This window comes from Pteronotus mesoamericanus, unplaced genomic scaffold (genome assembly GCF_021234165.1).
Source record: "Pteronotus mesoamericanus isolate MK-2021 breed Mesoamerican mustached bat unplaced genomic scaffold, CSHL_Meso_final contig_2, whole genome shotgun sequence".
NCBI classification, from domain to species: Eukaryota; Metazoa; Chordata; class Mammalia; order Chiroptera; family Mormoopidae; genus Pteronotus; species Pteronotus mesoamericanus.
The window spans coordinates 438,397-464,179 of NW_026555084.1; the positions used below are offsets into that span (position 1 = coordinate 438,397).

The 25,783-nt window shown below is 55.0% G+C and overlaps 1 protein-coding gene and 1 pseudogene across 3 annotated transcripts in view; both read left to right on the forward strand.

Moving 5' to 3' along the window:
- SH3PXD2B (SH3 and PX domains 2B) overlaps nucleotides 1-25,783 on the forward strand; it is a 75,351-nt gene that overhangs the window by 16,065 nt on the left and 33,503 nt on the right. For 2 of the 3 annotated variants that reach the window (XM_054568044.1, XM_054568045.1), the window contains exons 1-3: nucleotides 8,710-8,993; nucleotides 19,342-19,417; nucleotides 25,266-25,342. In XM_054568044.1, coding sequence (XP_054424019.1) covers nucleotides 8,715-8,993; nucleotides 19,342-19,417; nucleotides 25,266-25,342 — 432 coding nt within the window. In that variant the 5' untranslated portion in view covers nucleotides 8,710-8,714. Of the gene's footprint in view, nucleotides 1-8,709; nucleotides 8,994-19,341; nucleotides 19,418-25,265; nucleotides 25,343-25,783 lie in introns of those variants that run through there. The other variant, XM_054568046.1, reaches the window with a different exon arrangement.
- LOC129066790 (uncharacterized) lies at nucleotides 9,136-9,236 on the forward strand (annotated as a pseudogene).

Here is a 25,783-nt window from a genome sequence, read left to right on the forward strand (position 1 = left end):
GGCAGGATCACCCCCATGTTTTAAAGTTTTCATTTTTATGCCGAGGCCTCTGTCTAGAGCACCCTCAGACGTATTCCTGGGAGCCTCCTCTGCAGGAAGTAGCTTCGTCTGGAACTTGTAACAAGCGCTGCTGCTGACTTCAGGGCTGCATGCGTGTTGGTGTTTCTCTTACTTTGGCTGCAGAGGAAGGCAGCTTTCGTGGTCCCGGGCTGGGGACCTGCGGCAGGCACCGGGTGGCCCATGGGCCCGAGCTGCTGCCCTGTGGTGTGCTGCGCGAGCGACCGTGCTCCTCCCGCCACCACCAAGGGCTCCGGGGTTCTCAGGCTGCTTCCAGCCCTCGTCCCTGCTGCCTGTGTGGCCTCCCTGGACGCGTAATCCCAGCTGTAAAATCAGCAACGGTCTAGAGCAGGGTTTTCAAATATTTTAAAGTCCTAGCACTCCCTGCTGTTGGCCTGTGCAGGCCAAGGAGGTCTGTGAGCAGGGGAGGAGCCCAGGTCCCGTCTAAAGGCTCCGCGGATGGCTGCCTATGGCAGTGGGGACCCAGGAGGTCTGGCGACAGGGCCTGCAGGCTGCTGGGTGACACCCTCGTCCCCATATAGAATGCTCCAAGTGGTGCTGCCCAGCGGAAACCGGGGAAGAGAGCCCAGACTACCCCCCTCCCTGCCCCAGGAGCTCTTGCAGGCCAGCTTGACCACCAGCCTAATCGCTTCTAACAACTCTCCAGATTTAAAGTCATCTGGACAAGTCATTGTGCAGGAGGCCCAGAAGGGCACGAGGATCTGGCAAGGAAATTTGGACCCTGTCGTGGAAGTGGAAAGAGTCCACAGTCGAGAGTGCTCCTCTGCGCTAGTCACCGCACCGCTCGGCCTGTCTGCCACTCCGCTGTTTGTAAAAGAGAGGAGTCGGCCTAGGCCAGGGAGGCCCAGCGTTCAGCACGCGCCCCGCCGTTCAGTGCCCCTGGCGGACATTGCTCACGGGTCACCGAGCTCTGCCTTGCTGATGTCTTTCTCCCAGCCGCTGCCCACCTGCCCATGGGGGCTCTCTCGAGACGTTTGCTTCTGTCTCCCAAGCCCATCCGCAGTGGAGAGCCCACAGAGGGCTTGCAGCCGGACATGCTGCGGGCTCCTGGCCTGTAAGCAGCAGAGCTCCCTGTGGAGCGAGAATGTTCCACAGAAACAGCCCCATCCCCGTCCCCATCCCCAAGCCTGCACCCGCATCTGCAAACCCCTTCTATCACATATTTTTAAGTCAGTATTTTTCTTCAAATGGATTCATTTTTTTTTTTTTTACTTAAATTATTTTTAAAGGGGAACCTTAGCTGTCTACCATACATGGAAAACCAAGAGCGCTTGCCAGAAACAGAAAAAAACTAAGTAGAAAGGAAAAAGAAAATCTGTGTAAAAGCTCTTCCTGGCTAGCGTAGCCTGCCCTGAGGTTTTCTGTCCCGTCCTTCGGAAAAGAGACCAGCACATGGGGGAGAGGGTGCAGGAAAGCCATTCCTGCCACCTCACCGAGGGTGTGCAGGGATAAAGCCAGCTCTCTCACTGTGGCACTCCCTGCATCTTAGTCCAGAGACCCCGCGTCACCGAAAACCCGCCCGTGCACCCCGAGCGCTGGCATTCCTAGAGCCGCAGGGATTCAAGAAGGACCGTTACCTCGAAAAGCCATGGGACCAGACCCTTCCACGTCCCCACTTCCAGTCCCCCCGCCCCAGAATTAAACCTCTGGCCACTGCAACCCAGACCAAAATGGAACCCTGAGGTCGCACGGCCACGGCCACAGCCCAGCCCTCTCCTTAGCACCACCCGGGAATAGCAGCCAGCTCTTCGCCAGCCCAGGAAACCCCACCGCATAGGTTTGCAGGGGCAGAGTGAGACTGGAGGGTGTTCCCCTGAGCCTCAGAGATTTAGTCACCAGCAAAGACACCTCCTGTTTTCAAGTTCGCGTGATGGAAGCGTATGAGGTCACAGCACCCCGGAGGTGGGGCGGCAGCTGTGTCACGTTCTCCTGTCCTGGGGACGGTGTAACCGCGGAGTTCTGCAGCCCGTCCAGAGCCGCGGGCATAGGCAGGGGCCTGGGCTAGTGGGTCTGCAGGTACGTGGACCCTGGGCCCACTTCTGGCCCCGGTTTAGCTTTGCCCAGGCAGGGCTCCTGGTATTTTCCAGTGGCCTCCAAGCGTTGTTCTGGTTTAAACCTTTATTCATGGATGAGCTGATTCCTTGGTGGTCATCACTTGGAAGTGGGACCTAAGTCCCTGCATGTGTACAGGGCGTCCTCCAGGCCCTGCAGCCCCCACACCACTGGGCGAGGCTGGGTCTGCCATGGGCGCTGAGGATGAAGGGGTTAGGACCATCCATCACCGTACATTCTCCTTGAGGTCCAGCCAGAAGCAGGGCTTCTACCCAATGGAGATCCTGGAGCTTTCAAAACAAATCTCATTTGATCTTTACAGTCCCCCGTGAGGTAGAAAGGATAAGCATCCCGCTGCAAGTGGAGAGCAAGACCCCGTCCAGCAAAAAGGTTACGACTGGCTTTATTGTGGTGGCCTGGAACCGAACCCGCAGTACCTCCCAGACGTGGACACTGAGGCTTAGTAACATGTTCACGTTCATATAGCTGCACCCATCTTTCCTGATTCCATTTTTACCAGCCAGTGAAGACAGGACTTTTATGGTTTTGACTCTTACATTTGTGTTTAATCCTTTTTTTAAAAAAAAAAAAAACCCTCGCCCTAGGACATATCCATTGATTTTAGAAGAAGGGAGAGAGAGAGAGAGGAACATGATCAGTTGCCTCCCTTGCACACCCTTACCGGGGATCCTCCTGAAACCTAGGACTCTTCCTCATTCTTTGAAAATGAACTGGGGAATAAAGAAGTGAAAATTATCACCCGCATCCTGAGCATTGCTGTGGATCTGACTTCAGAACATCTTAACTGGAGCCAAAACACTTGATTGTAAAATTCACACTTTACTCTTAACAAATACGTATAAAATGAGAAACAAAGAAAGCCCCATGGGTGTAGATGCCTTGTTTTATCCTTCAGGAGGCCTGGCCCATCCGGAGATGAGAGTTCACTCCACAGAGCTCTGGTTCACCGGGATATTTGCAGTGGGTGCTTTGGTTAAGTAGAAGGAGGACTATTGTGAACTCACGTGTTCTCAGGCAAACTTAGTTTGAGAAGAGTATAGATGAGATTTGGGTATCTAGAAATAGATTTCCTTAAACTGGTAGATATATCTGTACCCTCCAGAAAGTTTTTATGTTCCTGAGCAGGGGTGAGGAGAGGTGAGAGGGCCGAAAACCTCAGTTTGAAGAGGACTGTTGATGGTATTTCTGATATTCTCTTTCTTAAAATCGGTGTGGGAACATGCATATCTGTTTATTTGACTAGCTTTATTTAAATTATATGTATTATTACACTTTACACATATGATGCATCTCTCAATATAGTTTTTTAAATGTAAAAAAAAAAAAAAAAAGGAAGGACAAGCATCCCCATTTTCTTGAGAACACAGATGCTGCCCTACCTCAGAATGAAGCCAGGGCCAGAGCCCCGTGGACGCTCCCCTTCCTGCTCCGCTCCCCTGTCTGCGCCATCAGCTGTAACGACACCCAGTAGGTGCTCCATGACCTGGAAGGATGGTACAGAGCGATGGGCCTGCGCTTGAGCCGGGGTAGTGAGAGACAGTGGTCTGGGGTTCGAGGCCACAGACATGTTTTTTCCTGTCCTCCTAGGAAAGTGACCTCTCCTTCTTTCTGATTACAAAAGAAAATAGCATTGTTGAAAATCTGGAAAATACAAAAAACTTCAAGAACAGAATTTTTAAAAAGTGCTGCTTCTTACTAACCCAGCGCAAGATCTGTATATCTCAATGGTTTATATACATGCACATCCCTGTATATACAGTCTGGTCAATCTGTGTTATTTGCAGATCCCGTGTTTGGGAACTTGCCTGCTTGCTAAAATCTATTTCTAATCCAACATCGGTACTCGTAGCGATTTCACCCTCGCTTGTGGGCACAGGCATGTGCGTAGCAGCAAAAAATTTGCGTCCAGTGTGCACGTTCCCAGCTGACATTGTGTAAGGTGACACTCTGCCTTCCTCTTGCGCGCTTATGATCCAAACAAGTGTCTTTGCCATGCTCTCTCTTCGAGCCACTTTTTTATTTACATTTTTGTGCTCTTCGTTGGTCATTTTACTGTTTAAAATGGCCCCCAAATGAGGCACTGACATGCTGTCTGTTCCAAAGCTCAGGAGGGCTGGGCTGAGCGTTAGGTAAGCTTCATTCAGGTGTGAGTTGCAGTACCACTGGCCAAGAGTTCAATGGTGATGAATTAATATACTTTAAGTTTTCTTTAAATAGAAATACACAAGGGTATGTATTGATTGGTTGATGAAAATGTGACCAGAAGCTCATAGGAACCTAACCTCCTATTTCCCCTAGAAGCAGCGGTCCAGTATCTGCTAAATCAGTGTTCATGCTGACTTTATAGAACATAACTATGACACACACTCGTACTTAGATACAATGTATATATATATATTTTTTTTTAGTTTGAGATTACATTGTATTGGCCTGTCGTTTCTACCTACCATAGTGCCTGAACTTCCCCCTATACATCATAGAATTCTAGTAGTTCCACAAAACTCCTCTTCACGCCCAAAGGGGAATTCACAGGAAGGCCCAGGCCCTTGCTGTGCGTCATAGAAGCCATGGGCGGGTGGGCGGGCCCTGGAAGCGGGAACTGGAGGGCTTGCAGGAGCCACGCAGGGCTCTCCTTGCCTCACTGCAGGCCACATGTCTGTCGCAGAGTGCGGAGGTGGCTCGGCTGCAGCCATCCCCCCGGATGGAGCCAGCACACTCAGGGCTGAATCCGGATTCCTGAGACAGAACTGATTGGCCTTGCGTGGACCAGGCAGCCGTCCCCGGGCCAGGCACTGTGGCCATGGGACAGGCAGGGCTGGTGGCGCTTCTGAAGTAGGGGGGTAGTCCATGATGGACTCTCGGCATCTGCCAGGGGGCTTTTTTTTTTCCTTTTCTATCTTGTTAAAGCAGTGTAAATTGAATAAAGTGGCTTCTGGGGGCGCAAGGACAGACGTCACGGTGGCCTAGGCCACAGGACACTTAACAAACACCACGTATGAGTGGGTGGGGTTCTCTGTCTTCTCTCTGGCCCCTCCCAGCAAGGTCGGACTGACCTGGGATTCTCAGGGACAGTCCTCAACCCTCGGCAGAGCGTCCAGGGCAGGCGAAGTCTTGGCACCAAGCAGGCTCACGCTTGTGTGGTAACCTGGCATCTGGACCAGACACAGAGCTCCCCTCCCCTCAGGCTGAGGCCCAAGGGTGAAGGTGGGAGCTGAGAAGGCCTCCCACAAACCCATGGGGAGGGGACAGGGCACTGGTCCATCCGGCAGCCCGAGAACCTGTGTTCCAGGCTCAGGGGGCCTGGGCCTGCATACCCAGCACCGTGGGGGGCAGTCCCTCTGCACCCCCATGGGGCTCGGAGAAGACAGTGCAGGAGGCGGGGCCATGGGGACAGGCGGTGGCTGCGGGAGGCTCACTGTGGAGGCAGTGAGCAGAGACGAGGTCCCCCTCAGCTGTAAGCGCCTGTGTTCCGCTCACGCGGTGGTGGTGATGGCGGCTTCTCTTTATGGAGCACTTACTGTGTCAGACACCGTGCTCAGCCCTATCCGTGCGTGTTCTCACTTAACGGTCACCCCACCTCTGAGGTTAGAACCATGACATTCCTTGTGTTTTATGGAGAAGGAAGCTGTGTTACAAAGAGGTTCGGCTGCAAGCAAGTGGAGATGGAAGCAGAGCCCAGGCCATCTTAGACCCTGAGCTGCACAGCCTCCTGGCAGCCACCAAACCAGGCAGGAGCCAGCGCAGGGGCACGGTGCCCTGGTGTGGCCAGGCCGGCGAGGGTCAAGGTAACCTGGGCCATGTCCTCTGCTCTTTGTAACTTGTGGCCCCGGGCAGGTCCCTGCCCTGCTGAACCTCCATCGGTCACTGTCTTGGCCGGGCCTGCAGGTTTGTGGGGACCTGGGAGAAACCAAGGCCCAGCCGTCCGCCCGCTCCTCCCCGGACACCCTGGTGTGGCTCCACCGCACCCCACAGCCGGCCCCTTGCCACCACGTCTCCTCAAGGACTTAGAGGAAGTGAAGAAACCCAGGACTTCTGGCCCTGGTGACACTGGGCTCTGTGGGAACCGGGAGGCCCGGACTTTGTAAATGACGCAGACCCTGTGCTGAGGTTGTGTAAGAAGTGATTTCAACGCTGCCCGGCTCCTGATCAGAGCCCCTGGTAGGGGAACAGAGGGACAGGCTCTGGGGCCCCCAGACACCAGTGTGGGCTCCGTGCTTCCTTCTTCCCAGAGAGAGGAAGCCCCAGCTGCTCCCTGCAACCTGCTGCTTGGGGAGGGGGTGGGGCAGGGGGTTCTGGGGAAACAGGGTGGGGCCAGAGAGGACAGAAAAGAGGGTGGGCCGACCTGAGGGGTCCCGCTGGGCTCCCTTCCTGCAGACCTCAGACCTCCCGGCGAGGAGGGCCTGGGGCCTGGGTTTCTTCCCCACGTGTTCACAAAGCTCTGAGACGTTGTCTGAAAGCCAGGGTTGCTTGGACAAGGAACAGAAAGTAACTCAAAGTGGCTTAAACACGAAAGGAGAGCTTTGGGCTTGTGTTGTGATGACGTCACGGGACTCCACCCCTCTGTCCCCCTACTCTGCCTGCACCTGCGTTCAGGTGCTTCCCGCAAGGTAACTCCTCCCACGGCCACGGCAGTGGGCGCGGGGCCCTCCCCTGGCCAGGCCACCCCGAGTCCCAGATTAGGGTCTCGCCGGCCCAGGGGCGTGCAGCACTCTGCTTGGCCAGCCCTGGGACACGTGCCCCCTCCCTCTCCCGAAGACGACTGGGGGGTGGGGGGCAGGGATGATCCTCCAAAGAAACCGGGTGCTCTTACCAAAAGAAGGACGGGGGGGAGGGGGGTGCCAGGGGAGCCGTAACATCAGACAGCTGCCCTGAGGGCGAGTGTGGCAGGCCTTGGGCAAGGCCCTGTGTGCTTTGGTCATTGCAGTGAACCCTCCGGGGAGGTCACTGTCCCCATGTTAGAGAGAGGGGCACTGCATCCAGAGAGGCCAGTGCCCTGTGAGCCTTGCCCAGCGGCAGAGCTGGCTTGGGAACCCAGGGCGTCTGCTCTTCTTCACCGGCCCCCAAACCCTGGGCAGAGCCAAGCCCGTGCTGGGGCAGTTCCCATCAAAAAACTAGGCCTGCCCCTACACACGCAGGCATTGTGTTCAGGGGTCGATTCCAATAATCAATTAGACCTGCCACAGAGTCCTTGTACTGTACGTACAGCACTTTAAAAATTGTAAACAAGTGATCAAGAATTGTGTAAGCAGAATGTTTTTCCCATTTATGGGTGTAGGCTTTTTGTGGGTTTTAGGACAAAATAAATTCTTTGCTGATCTTTTCCTTGTTTTTTCTTCTTGTTTTTCCTTTTTTATCTGTGTTGGCATTGTTCTTGACAAATGGTCATCCAAAGTTTGCTTAAACATCCCCCAGGGATGGGGACCTTTAGTATGTTGTTTTTTGGGCCTTTTTCTTGAGAGTTGCAACAAAAGTCCCAGGGCTGACTCTTGCTGGCTCTGATTGGCCCAGCGCAGGTCATGTGCTCGCCCTTCAGCTCCTGGCGATGGCTAAGGAATGGCACCCACCTCTGTATCTAAGGAACTGTGCTGAGATGGAGAGGGAGGCTCCCGGGAGAAAGTTGAAGTGCTCTGGTTGGAAGAAAGGTTAATCCATATTCTCCACGTGCTGTTTATCTTCACTCGTGTGTTTCCTTCCTGCTCACCCTCGTCTTGTGGAGCACAGGTGCTGGCCCCTGTACCCCCATGTGCACCCCCATGGGCTCTATCAGCACTGAGCCGTTCATATACGAACAGCATTTGTCTGCTTCCAGAGAGCTTTCACATATGTACAGGGTGGGGTAAGGTTAAATTTACAGTTGTTCATATGGAAAATAATACAGTGCTTAATAAACATACAAGCATAAACTGTTTTGCATATAGGTCTAAGCCTGCTTTGGCCCCGCCCCTATACTGAATTGTGAGAACTGCCCTGTAACAACCAATAATTGTGCGAGCCAGGAGTGGCAGGCGGTGTGCTGACCGCAGCCTTTGAGTGTGCAGGTGGCGTCCACGGCCACAGAGGCCCCGCCTTGGTGCCTCCGACCCTGCTGCTGCCAGCTGAGTTTGCCCGACTTTGTCGGCAGTGTCTTACTTGCGGTGCGAGTCCAACCTGTCACAAAGGTTGGAACGTGGCCCTGTGGCTTATAAAGCGGTCCCCCCTCTTGAATCGCATCAGGTCCTCGCACTATCATGCTAAGCAGGTGCTGGTGGCCCAGTTCACGGGGGGAGAAACTGGCATTCGGAGGGAGAGAATGGCTTGGCCCGGACCCTAATGGGGAGAAAGCGTGTGATGGCTTAGCTTCTGTGAAACGTAACCGGGCAGAGAGCTGCTGGTCCCTGGGACAAAAGTCAAGGTTTTAAGAATGACTGGCAAAATGGCCAGGTCCCTGGCTCTGAACTGTGGGGAGCAAGAGACCCTTACACAGCCAAAAATGGCAGCACCTCCTGGGATGAGCAGGGTGCCAACTCTCTCCCATGATTCATATCCTTTAACCCTTTAAACAGCCCTCAGACGGGGAGGTAACCATGCACATTTTATTGAGGAGGAAGCTGAGGCTCGGAGAGAACAAGCGCCGCATTCCAAGTCATGCGGCCAGTCGGCGGCAGCGCCGAGATTCAAGCCCTGGTCCTTCTGACTCTGAACCTCGTGCTTTGCTCCCGAGTCTCAGAGATGCGAAGGGCTCCCTTGGTGTTGATGCCTGTGTCCTCTGTCCCTCTCTGCAGGTCTACATCATCCGGGTCACGTGGTCCAGCGGCTCCACGGAGGCCATCTACCGGCGCTACAGCAAGTTCTTTGACCTCCAGGTAAGGCCTCTGGGCCTCCAGTGAGCTGCGGGTGGGAAAGACTTCAATTGGACTGACTTCCCATTTTGACGTCGGAGCCCGGACCCTTCCCTGAGTGGACGGACAGTGTTCTTTATTTCCTAGCATTAAAAATGACGTCCATGGGCTCACTCCAGCAGCACCTGTACTAAAATTGGAACAATATAGAAAAGATTAGCGTGGCCCAAGGATGACACGTAAATTTGTGGGGCATTCAACTTTTTTTTTTTTTTAAATGCCCATTCCTTCTGGGATGTGAGTAATGCGCTTTCTCACCTTACGTGTTGATAGTCAGTCTTTCCCAAATAAAAGAAAGGCTGCCTGTCCATGCTCCGGAGTAGGGCCAGGTTGGAAGTCTGTATGGCTTTGGAGTGCAGACCTTGAGCTTGTGTTTTATTCAGGGACACAGACGTGTCCCGTCATGTTTGGTGAGTGAATGAACGAGCAAATGAATGAACTAGCAACCGTGAGCGCCACCGGTCTCATAGGGCGCCCAGCAAGTGTGGACAGCTCAGTGCTAGCCCACCCCCGTGCGGGGAAAAGGACTGTAATCTGTGGGGCAACAGCTATGTCTTGATGTCACCAAAGGGCAGCAGCTCAAAGCAAGTGTATCTGCTTGAGAACTCACAGTGCTCAACGTGACATGAAAAAGTTCTCTAGAAAACAGAGGCTGAGGAGGAGATAGGAACTCACCCGGCTTCCTGAACCACTGGGCCCTCCCTGCTGCGTTGCCAGGGACTCGCCCTGAGCTGACCGCCTTCCTCTCCTCTCTGTGCCAGCTGCCAGCGACAGAAACTCAGCCCAAACTGGCTGAAGTAAATGGAGATTTTTTTTGGCTGGCGTAACCGAATGTCCCAGGAGGAGACACCTTCAGACACAGCTTGTCCCGGGAGTTTCACTGCGTCCTTTCCCCCACCTCCTTCCTCTCGTCCTGCATTCCTGCTTCCATGGTGCTGCTTCATCCTCAGATCCCACACGCTTGCAAAACGCGCTAGGCAGACACATGCAGCAGGAAGGAGTGAAGGGTCACTTCCCAAACAGTCCAGCAAGCGCGGGGCTCTGGTTCGTAGGCTCATCTCTAAGCCTGTCGAGGTGATTGAGGAGTGCAGTGGCCAGTGGGCTTATCTGGGTCCCTGCTTTGGCCCTGGAGTTGGGAGCGGAGATCAAGTCCTGGAGAGAACAGCTGGGGTCAGAGGTGAAGGAGGCGTTGCTGGGCCGTCAGAGGACAGCCGGCCCCCCACACACCAGCCTGCTTCCTGGCCTCACCCGTGCTCCCGGAAGGTTGGGTGACATTAACCACAGGGCCGAATCTGTTCCTGAAACCGTCCAACAGGATTTTCCGAGCCTGTGTTCCAAGCCGTTGTTTCCAAGGGGCGGGGAGATAACAAAGTGCTCCTAAGCGGTTGCCACTGAAACAATCGCCAGCGCCTACCTGACTGCCAAGAGTCGCTGCGAAATGTGAAGGGAGGCACCAAGTACCTGAGTTTTAACAGCGTCTGGTGGTGGTCTGTGTTTACTATGTGACAGAATCACACAGGATCCGATTGAAATTATGTTGTTCTTCTGATCTGCAGCAAACATGTACTTAATGTAGATACCTAACAAGTCTGTATGTGAAAGGCTAGGCGTCCACCTAAGCTGGGCTTGGCAGCATCAGACACAGGGCAGGGAAGGCCTGAGCCCTGGGGGAAAGGGGCGCAGCCCACACGGCAATGCCGGTGGCAGGAGCGGGAGGCATGGGCCTGCCTAGGAATGACTGAGACCCGCCCCTCTGACCCAGACCCATGGGCATGTGTGCGGATCCACTGTGGCGGGCCTCCCGTTCACAGTGCAGGCTGGGTAAACGTTTTGCACGTTGCTAGAGTGACTTTTTGTGCCTTTTTGCATAGGCGAGCCGCCTGTATGTTGCTTTCAGAGGCCTCTTGCCTGTGTGACACCTCCAAGAAAGGACGCAGGGGGCTGAGAGCAGTGACAGGCATGACTGCTCTCTTAGGGATTAGTGACACCGCAGAGCACACGCCCACTCAGCTGCTCAGGCCGGAAGAGAGGGGCAAGGCGGATTGCTGGGAAGAGGCAGGTGGGCCCCAGGGAACCCAGCAGGAAACGCAGCTGCCCTGCGGAGGCCCCGCAGCTCCCTGGCCGGTGTCGCCGTGGCCAGAGGATCTGCCGTCCAGCCTGCTTCCTTTTCCCAAGCACCTCTCTAGACCAGCTTCCTCCACTTGTCTGTTGGCCCACATCCCCCAGACAGCGCCTTCCGTCCCCAAGTGGAAGGGTCCTTCCCTGTGGTCAATGCCCTGGAGTCTCTGGGTGCCGAGTCCCGTGTCCAGGACTGAGAAGCGGATTTTCCTGAGTCAGGGTCTACCCCAAGCCTGTCGGCTGTGGCTAGAGACGTGGGGTCGTTGGGACAGCGTGCGCTGAGGGGGTAGGCTGGAGGAGGGGACATGGGGAGGCTGCTCTGGGGAGCCTGCAGGGAAGCGGCAGAGTGTGAGGAACGTCACTGTGCCCCACATTCCAGGAGATCCCAGGGCCCCTTGTCTTGACCGCGGGGACCAGGCAGGCCTGGGTTCAAATCTCAGCTTTTTGCTTCTAAGTTTCAGCTTGGTGTTGCGTCTGAGCCTCAGCCTCTCTATCTGCATACTGAGGATGAAAGCACTGTCCTCGTGCATCTGGTATGACAGAGCTGTACCTTGCTCAGGAAGTGTGTCAGCAGTCATCTGCTGTCCCTCTGCTCAGATGGGACTTGCCTGGAGTGACATTGTCTGGGAATGCTTGCCGAGGGAGGGTCACAAGGCAGGATCTGCACGGCCCAAAGCCTGTGCTCCTTGCGCTCTCCTGTTCTGACTCAGCTTTCTAATTCCCACCAGAGCTTAGAAGTGAGGTTTGCTGGCCCGCTCAGCATCACTGGTAATAATTGCAGGGTTGCCATAACGTAAATAGCTGCCGCGGGCTGCCCTGCTGAAACAGAGTCATCCAAAGACAGGACTTCGGCCACCTTTAAAAAGTCCCAGATGGGTGGCCAGAGCGGGAAGGCCGTGGAATTCCAGAGGGGTCCTGCTGTCCTGGAACTGGCCGGCCTTCCGCCCCCGCAGCCCCGAGGGCCCAGCTGGAAGGAGTGAGGGCAGGGCCCAGAGTCAGCTGTTCCCGAGGCCCAGGCGTGGCCGAGGCCAGCCTGTGTGGGGCTGCAGCACCCTAGAGCTAGATGATTTCATGATCCCAGCCTCCCCTCCCCTCCTGTCTGGCGAATAGCCATGGTTTTTGCAGAAGGAACTTGGCTTCAGGAGTCTGGGGAGGGCCAGGCTTTCGCGGAGGAACAGCTAAGCCAGCGTGGTGTAATGGAAAAAGTCAGGAGACTTGGGGCCCAGCCACCAACCCTCTGTGCCTGGCCGTCCTCATCCATGGCATGGGACGATGGTACTAGAAAGAGCGGGCATTCCTGCAGCTCAGCATTGAGATGCAGCGACCCATTTAGTCCTCAAATTGACCTTCGCAACTCATACAGATGAAGCCACCCAGGCGCAGAGGAGCTAAGCGGACAGCCCTCGGTCACACAGCCCCTGAGCGTCAGAACCTGGCTTTGAATCGGGGCAGCTCCGGAGCCCGGAGTCTCAGCCAGGCTGCCGGCCGGCAGTCCTCTCCCTCGCGGCGAAGGCTCCTATGGAGTTAAAAGTGATGATGTCTGTTGGGCAGAGGCAAACCCACAGAGACAGAGAGCAGACTCGTGGTTGCCAGGAGCTGGCGGTGGGGGGGTGGGGGAGGGCGGGGTGTAGGAGAGGCTAATAAGTACTGGGTATCTCTTTGCGGTGACAAAAATGTTCTGGAATTCGATGGTGGGGGTGGTTGCACAACCTTGTAAATATACTAAAAACCACTGAATTGTACACTTTTAAAGGGTGAATTTTATGGCATGTGAAGTATATCTGAATTTCATGGGGGGGGGTTGTTTTGTTTGTTTGTTTTGTTTGTTTTTTTGAAGCGGCGATGTGCACGAGAGCGGTCTCTGGGCCGTCGAGCCCGGAGCAAATGTCCGCTGTTGGGAGTGTCGGGAGTTGGCCTTGTTTGGAGCAGGAGATGATGCCAGTTGAACAGAGTGGGTAGGATCCTGGGCGTCGATCCCAGCGCTGCCACTTTCTGGCCGTGAGATCGTGTTTTAGTGAGAACTGTTTTAGCTGCAGAGGACAAAAACCCAGGCAAGATGGGTTCTTCCAAAAGAGCATTGGTTGGCTGACTGCAACTGAGAAGACGAAGGGCACTCGGCTTCAGGTGTGGCTGGGCCGAGGGGCCACAGTGGCAGTAGGACCTGTTTTTCTCCACTTGACTTTCTTCGCGTCCAGGCAGGTGTTGTCTGGTATGAGGGCAGCCCGAGGTCCAAGCTGTGTCCAGCAGGTCCGCTCAGCGAGTTCAGGGAAAGGGGGAGCCTGGCTGGGATTTGAGCCCAGATGAGGCCGAGTCTGAACCCTACACCCTGCTGCCTCCTCGGGGTCCAGTCCTGCCTTCAAATCCGTCTTTCCAAAGATACATCTGCCTCCTGGAGTTCTGCCCTTTGAAGGTGTCCCTGTACAGCGGGGGCAGCCTACCCTGCAGAGGGCGGCTCTGAGCGGGACTCGATCCCTTCGCAAACGGGCCTCAGGTGTCCGAGGGGTCCGCTTTGCCCTGCGCCACGTGACCTTTGCCCTCTGAGTTTTCCGTTGGTTCTTTGTGTTCCCCGGGCCGAGGGTCACAATTGTCACTGAAACCAGGGCTTCCATGAGGGAAGCACAGCTTCACATTTGCTGAGCTGGACCCCAGGTGTTTAGAAAGGGACTTCCGTCCCAGCCAGGGAGCTCAGGCAGGGCTTGCTTCCTGGAGGAGGTGACATTTGAGCAGGGTCTTGACAATGAGTAAGGCGTTGACCCGCTGGTTAGGATGGGGGAGGGCCTTCCGCATAGAGGAACCCAAGTGTGTGAAGGCGCAGAGCCGGGAGCGAGCAGGACTGTGAGCCGGCGTCTTGCAGGATTCCGACAACCGGGGCACGCGGCCAGCTGGGTCACTCCGCCTGGCAGGGAGCTCTCGGGAGCAGCGCCACACCATGTGTCCTGTGAGCAGGAACACCGCATGCCGTGGGGACCCAGAGAGTGTGTCTTCCTTTGGGAGGAGCTGTTCCATAGACACATCAGATCCCACAGCGGACGGCACGCCAGAGGCAGCGCCCTGAGCTGCGCCTGCTGTTTCCCCCAGAGGAGGGAACTGAGATCTGGAGACAGGAGAAGCTGTCCCAGATTGCATCACAAGTATCATTTGTTTCATTTCAGTGGAGAGAGGACAGGCCTGTCTCCCCAGAAGCCCCCATGCTCTACCACAGAAACAAGGGGGAGGGGGTGTGGTCTCTCGCCTTTGCTGGGGGCAGGTATGGGGCGGTGACCTGGAGACTTCTTGCTCCCCACGTGGGCCCTGCCCAGCTGGGAAGGCTTCCCAGCGACACCCCAGCCAACGCCTGCTGGGGTTGCACCAGCCGTATTTATCCAAATATCACCTTGGCCAGCGCCTCAGATACACTCTCCTTCTGACGTTATCCTCTGAAATTGGGGTGTGCCTCGCTGTGCATGCATCATGGAATCTTTTTTCCCTTCTGTCTGAAGAGCTCTTGCCGTGTCGATGGTGTGTAGCTGAGGAAATATGGTAGCGGTCTTTTCTCACAGTTGGCAGTTCTTTCTTTATTTGTAAACTAGGGAGAGGCCGTACTGTGTCAGTCAGTTGTGTCTGAGCCCCAGTCCCGGTCCCGTTGCTGCCACCTGGAAAGGAATTTCTCTTTTCCTCAACAGTAGCCAGCCAAACCAGTTAACCACTTTTTTTTTTTCCCCATTCATTTGTTCATTCATTCTTTGCACAAATATCTACCAAGTACCTACCAGGTTTGAGGTGGTGGAGGGGTTTGGGCTGAGAAAATGCAGCCCCGGACTGGGGAGAGGCAGTTAGGATGAGGGGAGTGGACAGACTGGCGGGGTGCAGGCTTTGTGTGGCTTGCCCACCGGGACGCCCGGACACACTCGCATTTAGACAGATCGGCTCATCAAGGGGACAGAATCCTCAAAGACACCCCACCATGCACTGTGGAGCAGGCCCCGGTACTTTATCACGTCCTGTTCCGAGGACCACGTGGTTTCCCGTCCGTCAGCAACTGCATGTGACAGTCACCCCATCCCTTCTCCACAGCCCGCTCTGGCTATTCTGGGACATGGGGCTTTTGTGAGACGGAGGGAGCCAACCCCTCTGAGTCCAGCCTGCCGCTAACACGAACCACGTGTGGGCCTCCACGCCAGCTTCCACGGTGTTTTCCTTGGACGGCATGTCTCCTTTCCCTCCACCACAGACTGGGGTCTTGAAAACTGCTGAGGGAGTGTTCTCTCTTTCCTGCTGGAGGCTGTGATGTGGCCGTCTGACGTGGCTCCCTCCCCCCCCCCCCCAAACTGACTCACTTTCCTCCCGGGTTTCTAGACGTCCTCACCCTGAGCCCTGCTTCCTTTGATTATCTGGGGGGAGGGGTGTGGCTTTTCTGGTTTCCAAGGATACCGGCTCTGGTTGAGCTCTGCCAAGCGAAGCCTCTGGTCCTGCTGCTGCAGACGGCCTGGGTCTGGGGTCCCCTTGGAGGGTCTGGAAGGCTGCCTGGCCTGCTTCAAAGTCAGGGGCTGCCGAGAGTGACCGATCCCTGGACAGAAGTGGCTCGTGGCCTTTGAAGGCGGACGGACACACTAAAGCCAAAAGCAGAACAGCTCCCAGGCCTCTGATCTCCTGTCCCTGCGAATAGCGGGGCCCATTAGTAGGATGATAAAAGGAATCCAGTAAAACTGGGCATGGCAGAAAGAGGAGGATGAATGTGACAGCCCAGCCTTGCCCTGTTTAGTGCGGTTAACACTGGTCACGTGAGGCTATTTAAATGTAGGTTGACATTCATTAAAAGTTGAGGTGCTCTGTCATAGGCGCCACGTTTCAAGTGCTCAGTAGCCACCTAGGGCTAGCGGCTACTGTCAGGGACGGCAAGATCTAGAACCTCTGCATCATGGCAGGAAGTCCCGTTGGACAGCCCAGCGCTGGCCACCAAGGGGACTGCCATAGGCTGCGGTTTGCCAGCCGTGAAACACAGCCTCCTAAGGGAATCTCATTCAGCCTTAACAAGGAAGGAGATTCCAACACGTGATCCCACACAGATGAACCCTGAGGACATGCTAAGTGAAATGAGCCACCCACAAAGAACAAGCACTGTGTGACTCCACTTACATGCGACACCGAGAATAGTCAGACATGTGGAGTCAGAAGGTAGGGCGGTGAGTGCCCAGGGCCGGGAGGGGGCCTGGGGAGCTTGCGTTCGATGGATCTAGAGTTTCAGCCTGGGTCCAGGGGCGGATGGCGGGGATGGTGCATAACCGCGTGAATGTGCTTAGTGCTGCTGAACTGTGCACTTAAAACGGTTGAGATAATCAATTTTATGTTATGTGTACGTAACACAATTTTAAAAATACCCCATGACCTCACCAACTACTAAAAATGATTCCCAAATAACTTTCCAAAGAAGATACTCCTGATGTTTCCCGGGTTTCTCGGCGAGCCCCAAGGAGGCCCCCCAAGCGCCCCACTGAGCGCCCCCTCCACGGGCCCTGCAGCCTGCGTCCCTCCTGTGCGGGTGGTAAATCGGACTCGCCAGGCAGGTGTCTGGCACGGGCGCGCGGCCAGCACGGGGAAGCTCCGGGATTACACTTGGGGCTCTCTGGTCCCCAGGGGTAAAATATCCGTGGTTAGACTTTGCAGCATTAAACCCACGTCTGCTGCCTCAAATTAATGAACACTCCCGCTCCTCGGGCCCCGCTCCTCTGGGTGAAAGCAAGTAGGAAGGATAAAGCGTGAGAGAAACTTCCTGTGAGAGAGCGGCAGAGGCCTCGGGTGGCGGCGCGGGACGGGGCCTCGGGGCGGGCGTGCGCATTCAGGTGGCGCACAGGCGTGGGAGGGCGATGGGCGGCTGGTGCATACCATTTTTGTTTTTTTTTAAGAAAAGTTCCCTTTCATGGTGTTCCAATATTGTCTTAAACAAAATTGAGAAGGGAAAAAGAAGATAGTGTTAGACAAAACCTATAAATCCTTAAAACACTCTGTAGCAGAGACTGGCTAATCACCCAGCTTTTAAAAGGGAAGCGGGCTGTGTACCTGTGTATGGAATAGTAAATTTTCCCCCATCACAGGCTGACCTTTCATGTTCACGTGACCCTCCGAAACTGCTTCATAGAGTGACCGTCGGGAAAGAGAAGGGCATTGAGATTAAGATATTTAAACTGGCTAGGTGACCACTTAGCCGTGTGGCCTGAGGCAGTGCACTGTCCCTCTCTGCTCCCCAGCGTCCCCATCTGTGACATGGGGAGTGTGCGTTTATGTCACGGTATTATTACGAAGGTCAGGTAAAATCACGTGTGTGAGGAGGCTTGTTAACGGCAACTGCCAATCAGATGTTAGTAGGGCTCACTCAGTATCAAGATTAATAATGTGAATATTATTAATCAGGGTACCTGGGAAACATCTCCTGAAGCTGCTGTCTCCCCGGTCTCACTCAGTCGCAGTCATCACTTTCGTTAGTTTTTATTGAGTGCTGACTGTATGCCCGTATCAAAAGGCCCCTGAGTTCCAAACGGGAAGCAAGCCTTTTCCAGCGAGGCACGCTGTGGCCTTGCCAGTCACTGAATGGTGTAGACCACGCATTTCCCCATCGCACGGAAGCACAAATAAAACCACAGCCTCCGCGGCAGCCCTTCAGGGTGCTGGCCACCCTGAGGCTGACCCCCTCCCCAGCAGCGTCCCACGACAGCATGGCCCTGTTCCCTGAGGGCTAAGGATCAGTCCTGTTTAACTGTCTTCACAGCATCTCAGAGGTGGGTGAGGTGGTGGCAGAGTCTCTGGCCCCGCCTCTTGCTGGCTACAGGCTCGTAGAACATTTCTTCGCCGCTCCGGGCTTCGGTTTCCTGGATAGTGATGGCCACCTTGAAGGAATATTCTGAAGATTTAGTGAGAGCATGTGTCTAAAGAATCTAGTCTATGCTTGGCGCACATACATGATTTCTCATCTGCTTCCAAGTCCTCTCGTACCCCCTAAATGCCTACATAGTAGCTGTGCTTATTTCTCCTGGGCTGCTGGAGGCTTCTGTCATTCTAGCCGAGGGACACATCTTGAGTGCCAGGGTGGCTTCCTCTCTGCTTGAATCCTGGGCCCATGACTAGTCAGGATGGGTTAGGATATGCTGCCATGACAGGTAGCCTTGCTATACAACAAGGGTTTATTTCTCACGTGGGCTGCGTATCCTTCAAAGGCTGTCGAGGGCTCTGGACCCTCATCCCAGGACCCTTTCTGGCAGGGAAGTCACCGTCTGGAGTGTGGTCACTCACCATGGGAGAAGGAAATGGAAAGTTAAGAGCCACTCATAACTCTTCCACCCTGAGTGACACATGTCTCTTCTGCTCACATTTAATTGACCATATCCCACTTCAAGGGGGTGGGGAGCTTCAAATCTCCCATGTGCACAGGCGCAAGCCCAGGAGACAGATGGCAGCGTTAATGATTGTACAGCCCAGCTCTACTCTATAAAGCAATCCTGCAAGCTGGCGTCATTATGACTGACTTAAAGACGAGGCCCACAGCATGTCATTTCCCATGACAGGTAGCAGATCTCTGTGGCTTTGTATATCAAATCAGGCATTTCCCATTAATTCCTTCAAAGGTCAGAGAGGCGTTGATTGCACGAGGAGAGGTTTCCGTTTTGGGTCCTCTGGTTCTGCCCCTCCTCTGTCCCCACTGCAGCCTGCTCCTCGCTCTCGTGGCCTGTAATGGTCAGTTTTCTTTTCACTTTCCTCTCCAGACCGGGAGTCTTCCGTCACCACACATCATGGGCCAGCACCGAGCCAGGCACAGGGTCGGACCAGCCTGGGGAGTCCCTCGTGAGCGGGCGAGTGTAATGATCGGGTCTCCAGTTTGTTCCTTAGCACCGCCTGACGGTTCCTAGGAAACAGGATGACCTGCCTGCCACCTATGGAATTCTGGTGGCCCTGGGGGTATCGTCACAGTCAGATCCTGTGGCTGGAGTTCCCTGGGGAAACCTAGAACGGTCTCTCCCAGCTCTGAGCCTTCATGCAGCTGTGGACATAAGGAAATAGTTTCATGGTGATCCTGGGTCCCCTTTACATCATCTTCCCCATCAGTCTGGGTTTCTGAAAAGCTGAACAAAGTGAGCTTCTTTGTGTGTTTCAGGTCAGACAACCAGGTAATGCCTTGAAAGGTCAGAGATGCATTTATATTTTCTGGTATTTTCTTCCTTTACAGATGCAGATGTTGGACAAATTTCCCATGGAAGGAGGCCAGAAGGACCCCAAACAGCGGATCATCCCCTTTCTGCCTGGTAGGTGAGACAGGGGCTCTGAGCTGGGGCCCGTGGGGGACCCGGTGTAGCTCCCAGATCCCTCAGCTCGTCCTCCTTGGGGGACTGTCGCAGTGGCCGGAGTCTCAGTCATTGGTGGGATTTAGTGGCGGAGAGGATGTACCTTGGGGTTAGTGAGAGGCTGCACCACTTACTAGCTTAGGCCTCAGTTCTTCCTACCTCTAAAATGGGAATAATGAAGCTCATAAAGTTTTATAATGAGGGGCATCTATTACGGCTACCATCTCAGTTTTCTATTATTGTGTAACGAATTGCCAGCATTTTAGTAGCTTAAAATAGCACCCATTTATTATTTCACAGTTCTCTGCGTCAGAAGTCCCAGCGGGCTCAGCTGGGTACTCCATTTAGGGTCTCACAAGGCCAAGATCAAGGCCTTCGCCGGGCCGCGCTCTTCTGTGGAGGACCCGGGGAGGAACTGAGTCACTTGCAGCTCTGGAACTGAGAGGCCTGTTCCTTTGCTCGCTGCAGGGCTTCCAGGGGCTGCCTGCACCCCTCCTTCGGGGCCCCTCCCGGCTCAGGCCGGCAGCAAGGCAGTGCATCCTTCTTGTGCTTTCAGTGTCTCTGGGTGCCCCTCCTGCGACCCGCTGGGGGAAGCTGTCGGCCTTGAGGGACTCCTGCGATCGTGTTGTACCCACCCAGCCAGTGCAGGATGCCCTCCCTCTGAGAGGGAGCCATGGCATGCAACGTAACGGGACTGCAGCCGTGAGATCCCATCGTAGGCCGAGGCTCTGGGGAATCCGGCGGCACACCTCGGGGGGTGGGGCATTTTAGAAATCCCACCTGCTCACCTACCTCGGACCTCTGGCTTCTAGACACCTCTCCAGGTGCTGCGGAGCCATTAATGTAACAAAGAGCCCGGCTTTCGAGGCATTCCTCTCCCTTTCCCCGCAAAACTCCCTTATCAGAGGAACAGCATCAGGCCGCAGCTCAGAAAGCGGGCTACCCAAACCAGTGCTACTATCTCCACAGCGACCGCTGACAGAGTGTCTTCTGTGTGCCCATCTCTGGACTGACAGCCTTGCACGAGAGGCCTTGCTAATGTGCCCAGTTCCCAGCTGCAGAAACTGAGGCTCAGAGGAATTACAATCTCTTGCACAAAGGACAGAGCTGGGACTCCAACACAGGCATGGCTGGCTCCAAAATTCACGCCCGCGGCCGGGTGGCCTGGGTTCAGCGCCAGCGTTCCTCCTCACGCACTGGGGTGCCTCGGGGAAATTGTTTCAGTGCCCTGAGTTTCGTTTCTTCTTTTGCACCTGGGAGATGATGACGGTCCGTAAGTCGCAGAGTTGTGGCCCGGGTCAGGTAGGTGCGCGGGCACAGAACCGGCGGCAGCCGAGTGCGTCCCGTTACTTTTACGTCCAGATCCTCGGCATACTGACAGTCGCTCTAAATCACAAGTATGTAGAGCTGGAAGGGCCCATCCGATCTTTTCATTTTGCAGTAGAGGGAGCAGCCCCCGCCAGCGCTGGGGGACGTGCCCCGGGGCACACCGGAGCCAGGCCGCCTTCCCTCCTCCAGGCTGCGCCCAGATGTGTCTTTGTAGAGTGGGTTTAGGGTCAGGGTAGGTGTGTTTGCCAGATCCCCGTCCACTGGGAGGGTCGATTGCCTAAAAAAGCTAATGCTTTTAGTTCTTCCACGGGAAAAATGTGCAGTCACACTGGAATTTTTTTCCCTTTTGGAGAAACCAGGAGTACCAGCTGCAACAGCCAAATCTCACTGCTCCAGGCATGTGCTTTGGAGTCAAACAGACCAGCCCTGCGACCTCCACCTTGCCCCCTGCTGAGCCTCAGTTTCCTCGTCTCTCAAATGGGACATGATCCCTGCTTCCCAGGCATCTCTCCCAGACACATAGTAGGTTCTCAGTAAAGGCAGAAACAGGGTCCAGCGACATTCCTTGGGAATTTCTTGGCATTTCACATTTTGGAGTCATACTTAAATGGTCAGTCTGAATATTCCCATTGAACTGGGCTCTCAATGTAAATTTTTCTCCAAGGAAGGAAAGGAAAGCAGTAAGTTCAAGTCTTCACCGGGTGAAAGGCAAAACCAGCTGTGGAAAACCCTCCCAGGACAGGGAAGAACGTGAGCCGACCCTCTCCCAAGCCCCTGGAAGCTTTTGTGGTTACGTAATTCTTTTCCACCCACGAATTCATGAAAATGCTGTTCTCAGGGACTCAGCCCGGCTTCCCTGCTCTGGACGCCCGCTGTTGCTTGGAGAGGCCCCGCTGGGCCCCAGGACGCCTGGAGCACCCTTCCCGGGCCACCTCCTACCTTTTCCTCGCAGCCTAGGCCAAGGTCAGGGGCCTGCGGGAGAAACGCCCCCTTTACTAGGGGTTCCTTTGCTGCCAAGCCTGCCACGTCAGCAGAACAAAAGCAGGTCTCCTGTTTGCACAAGGGCTGGGGGAGGGGAGAGCCGCCCTCTGCAATTTTCCACCCCAGCAAGAGCTGGGGAAGCCAACTTGGCAGGGGACGCAGCTTGAAAATTAAAAATTACAGTTTGGCCTTTCTCCACTGTGGAAAACAAAAGCCTGCTGGTTCCCACCAAGGGCTGCTCTCTGCGTGGAGCACCCTTTCCACCCCGGGCAGCCTGGCCGGCGGCCGGCCACAGGCTCTCTCGCCCCTTCCCCACGACTCGCTCACGCAGAAACACTTCGCATCGGGTGCAGATCAGGGGCCACTGCCCCATCCACCTTTCACCTGGAGGTACTGGGCGAGGACTTGCGGGCCGCACGGTTCTGCCCCATGGCCCGGCCCGACCCGGCCCAACCCGAGCAGCAACTCCAGCTCCCCTGGGTGTCGGTGGCGAATAGCCTGCAGGAGGCAGGCCTTAAGAAAAGCTGTTAAGGCAAGCTCTTCAGTGCCGAGTGTAACGCAGCATCATCTAAACTGTTTGAGCAAAACAGAAAGCAGTTAATTACCCTTTTGTGAGGGTCTGAGCCCTGCGCTGGTGTCTCCCGGAGGTTCCGTGGAGAGGCGGGCCGCGCTCCCATTTGATAGATGAGGAGACCTGGCCTCCGGACAGCAGTGCGTCTCCACGGCGACGCCGTCCGGACTGACAGGAGGCTCCCTGTCCCCCTTGTTGGCAGGACCCCTGACATGTGCCCAGAGAGTCTTACCCCACTGGGGCTGCACAGGGAGAGGAGTGATGCCTTTGTCATTGTGTCATACCCCCTGGGGACACTGAAGGCACCTGAGTTCTCTGTGCTTATCTCTCAGCCCCTGCAGGCCAGGCCGTGGGTGAATTGCGTTGGATGGTGGTGGCGCCAGGCCGGCCTTGCTGTTGGGGAGAGTTGGGGGGTGGGGGTGACAGGAAGGCACCAGCACCGCCAGCGCCATGTCTGTCGTCAATGTTCTCAGCCGGCTCACACCCTCTCAGCGAGAAGCCTGGGCCCCCACTCTCCACCCTCCCTCAGGCTTGCAGAGGGGAGATGATACCCAAGTGGGACCAAACGTGTTTGGTGGGGACACCTCTCCCATCCAGAGAAGGAGATTAGAGGGCAGGACGCATTTGCCTTCCTGAAGGCGCGGGGCAAGGCTAGGGGTTCTCATTGCCACCCTCGACAGAGGTAAACGGGTTCTCACAGTGACCGGGGGTGAGGGGAGGGCTCCCGGTCCTCTCTGGCTTTGGGCCCGGGGTGTTAAACGCGCTGCACGGTGGGGGCCCTCCCCCACAGGGAAGGGCGATCTCGCCACGTGCCAGCCGGTCCCTGCCTGCTGGGGAGCACCCGCCGTCAGGGCCAGGAGGGCGGGGCCCCAGCGCGGGCCCTCAGAGCAGGGTCCCCGTGGGGACTGGGCCCACCACGCGAGTGAGGGGCTGCCGTTCAGGGAAGCCGGGTTGCAGACCCCTCCCCGCTTTGCTGCATTATTTGCCTTTTGTGGTCTACGTGACATGGAAATTTTCTGATTCTCGAAGCCTTACGGGTTTATGGTAGGAACTTTGGCAGAAGCATAAAGAAGAAAACAAAAATCTCTTTCTTCCACTCCTCAGAGACAAACACTCTGAACCCTGGGATGCACTTTCTTCTAGATGTTTCTTTTCTAATAGGCAGGGTGTATCAGAAATTGGATCACTTCCTAAGCAGAGGTAAAAGTCACCATTGTTAAGAAAGAAGATTCCTAGTTATTGAGGAATATGAGGAATATGTATTTTGTCTCACTGTGATTTTTTCCAATCACTGGAAATGAGCAGAAAAGGCTCACTTAAGCTGACCATAGCTACCTAATTTCCTAAATGGTGCTTTTTAACCCAGAAGCATGTTGTTTGATTATTTTAAATGCTGAATTAGCTAAATGGCCTTTTTGGCTACCAGTCTTCCTTGCCAGCTTGCGTTGCAAATCTTTCAAAATCGATTGGCTTTTGCCCGGCCCCCCTTTCGATTCTGTCCCGCCATGAGGACTCTGGCCTTTCCGACCATCCTGTTCCCGCTCACCCAGGCTGGAGCTGAGGAGACAGGAGCCCTGAGCCCTGTTAGATCGGCGCTTCGCCCCGCCCCGCCCCACCTGCCCTGTGACCCAAGCTCCTCTCCTTGACCTCAGACCAGGCTTGGTGAAGCTTTCAGTGGGTGTCCATGCTGTGCTGTATGGACTGCTGAGGTCTCCCTGTGCCTTTGACCCCTAGACTCCCCGCAGAGGCTCCGCATAAGTGCAGCCGAGGGACTTGTCTCTGTCTCCCACCTCTCTGGCCTTCCTGATGTCTTTTTTCTCATTTTTCCCGCTGCTGCCTGTGTGTGACCCATTCAGAACCACGAGCCCAGGCTGGCTTAACCCTCGGCGCGTTTGCTTGGCTGCCATCTCCTGATGGGGCCGCTGGGAACCCACAGCTTTGCTTTAAACAGCCCTCGCCCCTAGCATTTCAGGGATGCTCGGTGGCATCATTTATATACTCGTGTTCGCCTGTGACCTACACCCTCTGCCTGTCTGTCATCCTCGAGGCTGTGGCTCCTCCCCCCCGTTGCCCAGGGTGTCACTGGGCAAGGAGCAGATGGACTCTCGGTGTTCAGGGAGGGAGGGAGGCTGGGAATCCTTGTTTGCAAACACCGGTCAGGGAAGAAATTCGAGGGATTTGTCACCTGTGCATGTGGAAGCCACTTCCATACATTGATCAAATGTTAGTGTCACATCATCAGGGCACAAAACTGACTAAGGCTCAGTAGGTCCCTATTTGTGCAGAGCCCCACGACCGGTAGGAAGGAAGACCATTGACTGGATAGAATGATGTGTGCAGCCAGAAAGAGGCAGAAACGCTTAACCCAGGTGAAGTGGGTATGAGTTTCCCAAGAGTCATGGTGGATGAGGTTGGGGGTTCCAGGCAGAGGGGAAGGCAGAGAATCATGGGACAGCAGGGAGAGCTGGGGAACGTGAGTCTAGAGCAGAAAGAAGGTGGACGAGGAAGGAGGGGGGGAAGGAGACTGAACGGTCAGGTTAGGGCGTGTCTGTGTTTGCTGCACTGCCCGGGCGGCCTGAGAGTCCTAGAGCGGGACAGCGGGTCTCAGGTCATCAGCCCTGACCATCCTTCTTCATCGAGTAGGAGCGCCTTCCTCCCACGGGTCGGTGCCAGCCTCCTTTAACTCACTGAAACGTACCCTCCGGGTCCCCCTCCCTCCGGCCTTTACGCTAGAGCTGTGAACAGGGCTCTGAAGGACCAGGCACGGGGTCCCCCAGGCCCTGTGCTGGTCCAGCAGGGGTTACTGATGACAGCCAGGAATTCGGGTACCACTCAGGCCTACCGGAGACATCCACATCACACCCTGCAGTTCGCTGAGAGCTCATCGCTGTCTCTTGACGGTGCTGTGTGTTCTCTCGTTTTGTGCAGGCAAGATTCTCTTCCGACGAAGCCACATCCGGGACGTGGCCGTCAAACGCCTCGTGCCAATCGACGAGTACTGTAAGGTGAGTCTGAGGACTGCTGGCTGCCTGGCATCTTTTGTGTCTGCCCTGTGGGTAGGGTTTTTCTTTTTCCTTTTCTTGGCCTTCAGGTGCTTATTGTGAAAATCTGTACCATTGAAAGGAATGTAAAGGAATTACAACTATCCATGATCTTTCAACTCAGAGGCAATAATTATGAAGGTTTTTACATATTTTCTTTCCTTTCTCTCCTGCGTATGTTTCTTTGGGGAATCGAGACCATCCTATCTGTGTTATTTTTGTGACTCTTTCTCTTTTCTTTAATATTATAAGAATTTCCCATGCTGTTAAAAAATCTTCTTCAGCCTACTTTTAGTGGCTGCATAGTGTCCCACTGTGCATGAATGATCCAAAAGTTGCTCAGCCGTCCCCTGTTGTTTCACAGGGCGGCTGGTTTCCAATCTCTTGAGTGTTTTAAAAAACAAG